The 6569-nt window shown below is 40.1% G+C and overlaps 1 protein-coding gene across 1 annotated transcript; it reads left to right on the top strand.

Moving 5' to 3' along the window:
• The first annotated feature begins 3225 nt into the window (after nucleotides 1-3225).
• On the top strand, nucleotides 3226-4242 carry OR4D6 (olfactory receptor family 4 subfamily D member 6). The gene has a single exon (XM_019655986.1). The coding sequence runs from the start codon at nucleotides 3243-3245 to the stop codon at nucleotides 4185-4187; it is 945 nt and encodes a 314-aa protein (XP_019511531.1). The 5' UTR covers nucleotides 3226-3242; the 3' UTR covers nucleotides 4188-4242.
• The last annotated feature ends 2327 nt before the right edge of the window (nucleotides 4243-6569 follow it).

Below are 6569 nucleotides of genomic sequence, written 5' to 3'. Positions count from 1 at the left end.
AAAAAAAATATTAGGAAATGAGGACTGTTTTCATAAGAAAAACCCACAGAGATGGGGTCCACATGGTTAAGAGAAAGCAGTTTGTATTTGATGGGACAAGTGAGTTGCATATAAGGAACAGATTTTGTCCCAGCTTAGGGTTTGTCCATGGGGATCACAGAGTTTCTTTCCAGAACATGGGTGCTTCCTTAAAAACATGATTTTAACCCAAGTTCCACCCCCTCACATGCACACACACACACACAACTGTGGAGATTTTAAAGGCAGCCCTATACCCACGCATTGCCCAGGACTCGCTGGGTTTCTTTTGTCTTTGATTCAGAGTCAGCCTTGTCCCTGAATCCAGCGACCCAGCACTGAAACCCCTAGTCCACTTGGTTAAGTCACACAAGTTCACTGAAACAAAAATAAGCAAGTTGGTTCAAAGAGAAGCTGTTCTTCTCCGGAATAGCATTTTACATGCCACAACTGTCTTCATAAATAACCCTCATACAGGCAGAGCAGATACTGTTTTCAGGGGAAAGAGAAAGGAACCAAGTTAATTGAATGCCTACCATGTGCTGGGTACTTTATAAACAGTATGTATTTAGTCCTTATGCTACCCAGTAAAATAAGTGTTACACTTCCCAGTTTACAGAGGACAAACTGAAGAAAAATAAAGAACTTGTTCCAGGTAACAAAAAAAAAGATTCAGGATTCCAACCCAGGTGTCCTCTACTCAAAGCTTTTAACGTTGTCCCCCAGTACATCAGGTTAGAATGCCCTGAAGTTTTACAACTGGGCCTCTGGGGCACAGAGAGGCAAGGTGACTTTCTTGAGGTCACAAATCTATCTTCTAGTCTGAATCAGAAAACAAGTTTCTATCTGGCATCACAGTGTTTGGCTCATCAGAAGCTATAAGTAAGTGTTGGTTGAATCTGTGGAATAGAAGAAGATGAATGTATGTAAGAAGATGATACCAAATTTTACTTAATTTTGGTTTTTAGTATTTAAACCTGACTTTATTTCTTGAACAAATACTTCTTCATGGAAGCCAAAGGAAACAGAAATGACTGAATCAGTGTACTGTGAGCTTATACATTCTATAAGGACAGAATAAACCTATCCACAAACTAGATAATAGCACCCAATGTATCTAATAATATGACACATCTGATTTATGTATGCACACCAACAACACTTTGAACATATATGTGAAGTTCTTATAAAACAATAACAAATTACATAACAATGAATTAAAACAACAAATCATCAAGTAAGGTTTAGTCCAGAAATTCAAAGAGAAGTATTGCAATCCATTGTAGTAACAGATGAAAAGGAAAAAACAATGTGATTATCTCGATGATGGAGAAAATATTTAATACAATTCAACCCACATCTCTGGGGAACAAAACACCTAAAAAGCCAGAAACTGAAGAAAAAAATGTGTTGTTTTCATAAAGAATATCTATAAGAAGTATATAGCAAACATTATACCTAATGATTAAACATTAAAATAATTTCTGTAATTAGACAACAATGCCCACTATCACCACTAATATTGATCACCAAACTTACAAACTGAATTTACTTACAGTTAAAAACACAAGAAAAAAAATGAGGAAGTATATAATTTTGGAAAGCTAGAGGAAAACAAGTCACTATTCTCAGAAATTGAAATGATAAACCCAAAATAATATAAAGAAACTTACTGAAAGATCATTGAAAATAATAAAAGAATTCAACTGTGGCCACATGCAAAATCAAATTACATACATCATTGGTTTCCTGTACACCACCAATATCCATAGAGAAAATGTAATAGAGCTATATCAGGCAATATGAAAGACCACATATCATCTGAAAATCCCGATTTAAACATTCACACAGACATTAGAAATGTTTCTTGCAAATATCCATTTAAGTGCATGTCAGAACTCACAGGAAAGGAAGGGAAAGGCTCAGGACCAAAACTAGATATAACACAGAAAACTAGAGAATTGAATACTCCTCCATCAGTGGAAGTGTGAACTGGAAAAAATCCACCTAACAACAAAGAAGATAACAACAAAACCTGTCTGCTTCAGCCTGGGCTTTGAGTGAAATAAAAATAATTTCTTCTGAGAATTCAAAACCCTAACACCAGTATGGGATTCAAGCTTGTATCATCTATGAGGAATGGGAAAGCCAAAGTGAAAAATTAACTAAGAGCAATGTAGGGTTGTAATGTCCTGTGATGCCTGGAAAAAACAAATACACAGATTGACAATGAAGTTCGTGAACTAGTTGCAACGATGATGCTAACCTTTTTTGATATCAGAGGGATTATTCATTATGAATTTGTACCAACTGGACAAACAGTTAACCAAGTTTACTATTTGGAAGTGCTGAAAAGGCTNTGTCCTTTTGTTCTTCAGTCTAGTTGTGGAGGATGTCGCTTCACTGGCCCATGTTGGTATTATCATTGTGCTCTTCCCGGCTAAGGCAGATCAGTCGCCAGCCACTGGACAGCTGTTCACGGTGGCTCTTGGCAGCTCACCCTGGCTGCCGGCCGCTCACGCCGGCTGGCAGCCACTAACAGTAGCTTATGGCAGCCCACTGCAGCTTCACTGCAGCCTATGCCATCACCGACGACTCACAGCAACCCAGCTCCAGGTCGAGCTGTTGTTCACCATCTTAGCTGTAGAGGGCGCAGCATCACTGGCCCTAATGTGGGATCTGAATTGGGGCCCTGCTGCTCAGAGCTGGCATCTCAAGCCAACTCTTAACCAATGCGCCACTTGGCCAGCCCAAGCTTCACATTTCTAACTGCTCAAAGCTTCAGTTTCCCCTCTATAGAATGGAGATTATCATAACCACTCTACAGGCCCCACCGAAACATCAGAAGAATCAAAATCAAGATAATATGTTGCAAGTGAAAACCTTTGGTAAAGTAGAAAGCTTTGCATACATATGAGGAAGTTGCTCTCACAGGACATAGGATAAGCCAGAGCCAAATAACTGTAGTCCTTTAATCTCCCGCTGGTCAGAGTAAGCACACAGGAGTGTGATAGTTCTTCCTGTAAACCAGAGTATTTACAGCAGGAAGGAGGAATCATCAGGATAAAGAATATCCAGACCATTTTTCTTAGTCATGATCATTTGGATACTTGAGAGAGCCTTATAACAATATATGATAAATGATGTTGCCACCTCGCGACAACATACCCCTCATCCTAAAATGTCTCCTCCCAAGGTAGACCTGGAAGAGGGTGATCCCCATCATGGGCCAGAGCAACCACACCAATGTGAAGGAATTTGTCTTCCTGGAACTCACTCACTTCCGGGAGCTGGAGTTTTTCTTGTTTGTGTCCTTCCTTGCTGTGTATGTAACAACCGTGCTGGGCAATGCCCTCATTGTGGTGACCATCACCTGTGAGTCTCACCTCCACACTCCCATGTACTTTCTCCTAAGGAATAAATCAGTCCTGGACATTATTTTCTCATCTGTCACCGTTCCCAAGTTCCTGGTAGATCTTTTGTCAAAGTGGAAAACCATCTCTTACAATGGCTGCATGGCACAGATCTTTTTCTTCCACTTTGTTGGTGGGGCGGATATTTTTTTCCTGTCTGTGATGGCCTATGACAGATATCTTGCAATTGCCAAGCCCTTGCACTATGCGACCATTATGAGGAGAGAGGTGTGGGTGGCCTTGGTGGTGGCTTCCTGGGTGGGTGGTGGTTTGCACTCAATTGTCCAGATAATTCTGATGCTTCCACTGCCATTCTGTGGCCCCAACATCCTGGATGCCTTCTACTGTGATGTGCCCCAGGTGCTGAAACTGGCCTGCACTGACACCTTAGCGCTGCAGCTTCTCATGATCTCAAACAATGGGCTGGTGACCCTGCTGTGGTTCCTCCTGCTCCTGGGGTCCTATACTGTCATTCTGGTGATGCTGAGATCTCACCCTGGGGAGGGTCGGAGAAAAGCCCTCTCCACCTGCACCTCCCACATCCTGGTGGTGACGCTTCACTTCATGCCTTCTGTTTACATCTACTGCCGGCCCTTCACTACGCTGCCGATGGACACAGCTGTGTCCATCAATAACACGGTCATCACTCCCATGCTGAACCCCATGATCTACACCCTGAGAAACCAGGAGATGAAGTCAGCCATAAAGAGGCTGAAGAGGAGACTGAGACTTTCTGAGAGCAGTAAACTGGGGTGAGCAGTCAGACTGAGACTGGAACTCTAACTCTGATATGGTTCTCTCAAACTGCTAGCCCAGGGGTCGGCAAACTTTTGCAATGGAAGAGCCACCAGGGGTCCGCAAACTGCGGCTTGCGAGCCACATGCGGCTCTTTGGGTACGTACATGTGGCTCTGAGGTAAAATTGAAAATAAAAATAAAATATTATAGTTTCATTTATAAAATGTTAAAGGATATTATTCACATAATGGTGATTATGTAAAAATATATTTATGGCTCTCGAATAATTTTTAAATTGTTGTGAGGGACAGGATTGGCTGTTCCAGGGGTTGGCAAACTTTTGAGACAGAGCGTACCCAAAGAGCCGCATGTGGCTCGGGAGTCGCAATTTGCCGACCCCTGTGCTAGCCTAAGCGTGAGTGACAGCTAGCTCTTTCTCCACTCCTTTCTGTGCATCCTCATAGCCCTTCAACTCTATTAAAAGGAATATAATGGGTGATCGGTTAGCTCAGTTGGTTACAGTGAGGTGCTGATAACACCAAGGTTGCTGGTTCAATCCCCCCATGGGCCACTGTGAGCTGCGCCCTCCCTAAAAGAGTCAACTATGCCATTGTAGCCTGAAAGCAATGTGTAACCAATGACCATCGCTGTTCCCCAATAAAAAAAAAATTTTTTAAAGAAATATAAGAACAAAAGGAAGAGATGAGATTAAACAACAAGAACTGAGATTAAACAACAGGAGCTGTAGGCTTGTGGACTGGGAGAACTACAGAGTATAAGATTGAAATCAATAGCCTAAATGTTATTTTGGTGTAATCTGTGACTCTCAAGCCAACATTTTTACCTCACACTCACCACCTAGAATATGGAAATAAAATTGTCTACACACAAGGTTGTCATGAGAATGATAAATGTTGAGAGGATAATAGTTGCAACGGTTGGCACCACTCCAGGCATACAATCAATATTCCCTATTATCAATCCCTCTACTCCTAAATATGCACATATACAGAATATGGAGGTCCTTATTTAACATATGCCCTCTCTAGTGACTCTGTTATTTCCCATCAGTTATTAAAATAACTTCTTGATTTTATGTTTTGAGTACAGTATTTTACCAATAGTAAAAAGAGAAGGAATATTTTATCTTAAGCCAGATAGATATATGGACAAATCTACACCTGGACTAAGTATTTCCTATGCTCGGGTCCATTCTACTTATTTTCCCACTGAAATTAATCTCAAAAGTACTTATACAGTTTGGGAATATATTTGCACAAACTCTACAGTGATAATTCCTTTTATGTTAACCTGAACTTTCTTTTTCCTTCTAGCTCCTCTTTCCATTTCACCTCCAAGCCTTTTAAAATTGGAGCAAAACTATAGTCTTTGTACACCTCAAACTAATTAATAATAATAATAAAATAAAATTAAAAAATAGTACTTTCCCCAAAAGAATAAAGAAAAATTTTGATAGTTTAAAAAAAAAACTATATTGTCTTTGTCTCTGTATGCATAGACAATTCAAGACAAGTTGCTGTAGTACCAAAGAAAAAAAAAACTTAAAAATACTTTTTCACGTATTCCAGATTCATTTTGTGTACCAAGAGCGAAAAGAGACACATCATATGCTATAATATTTAGGAATAGCCACTGGGTCTGTGTTGTAATCCACTTTTCTCCCAAGGGAAAGATTCCAAAAGAGTAGCTATACAGAGAGGCAATGAATCTCTCTTCTGTGTCTATGCTCTCCCCAAATTCCAACTTCAACCTCCATTAGTCATTCAAAAATTGGCCAAGAGGAGTAAGGAGCTCAGGAAATTGCAACACATGGAACAATGTTTTTGCAAATTGTTATGATGCGTTAATATTTGGCCAAAAAAGATCCTACTAGGTGAAACATCTATGATCTTCTCTGAGTCCTACAAGGCAGACATTGGGCCAAATCTCTTATCAACTGCTGAAATATTTTTTAATTTTTCAAAACTCCTAATCATATCCCAGTGCTTTTCTAATTTTTTTAAAATATTGCCCCCAAGGAAATTTTTAGATATTTTTTCAATTTTTCTAGTATTTTATGAGCTATGTAGCACTCCCCCAAGAAAATTTAACACCAAAAATGTACTGTATATCTTTTTATGTCCTGAGGCTCTGTAAGGGCCACACTCATTGTAATATCGAAGGTTTTTCTTGGCCCCAAAGAACCAGTTTTTGCAGTGTGAGATGTTGTGGATTATACATGAGCATGAGGAATGTACCTGGTGTATAAGATAATGCACAAACAGTAAAAAACTTTGGTGACAGAAAACAAAACAAAGAAGTGGATGTTAAATATTAGGAAATGAGGGGCCAGCCGAGTGGCGCGATGGTTAAGAACTGGCTTGGGACGCCAGAGGGCCCC

The sequence above is a fragment of the Hipposideros armiger genome, unplaced genomic scaffold (genome assembly GCF_001890085.2).
Source record: "Hipposideros armiger isolate ML-2016 unplaced genomic scaffold, ASM189008v1 scaffold_253, whole genome shotgun sequence".
Classification (NCBI taxonomy): Eukaryota; Metazoa; Chordata; class Mammalia; order Chiroptera; family Hipposideridae; genus Hipposideros; species Hipposideros armiger.
Note: the sequence above shows the minus strand (reverse complement) of the source record. Positions and strands in the feature narration are given on the sequence as shown.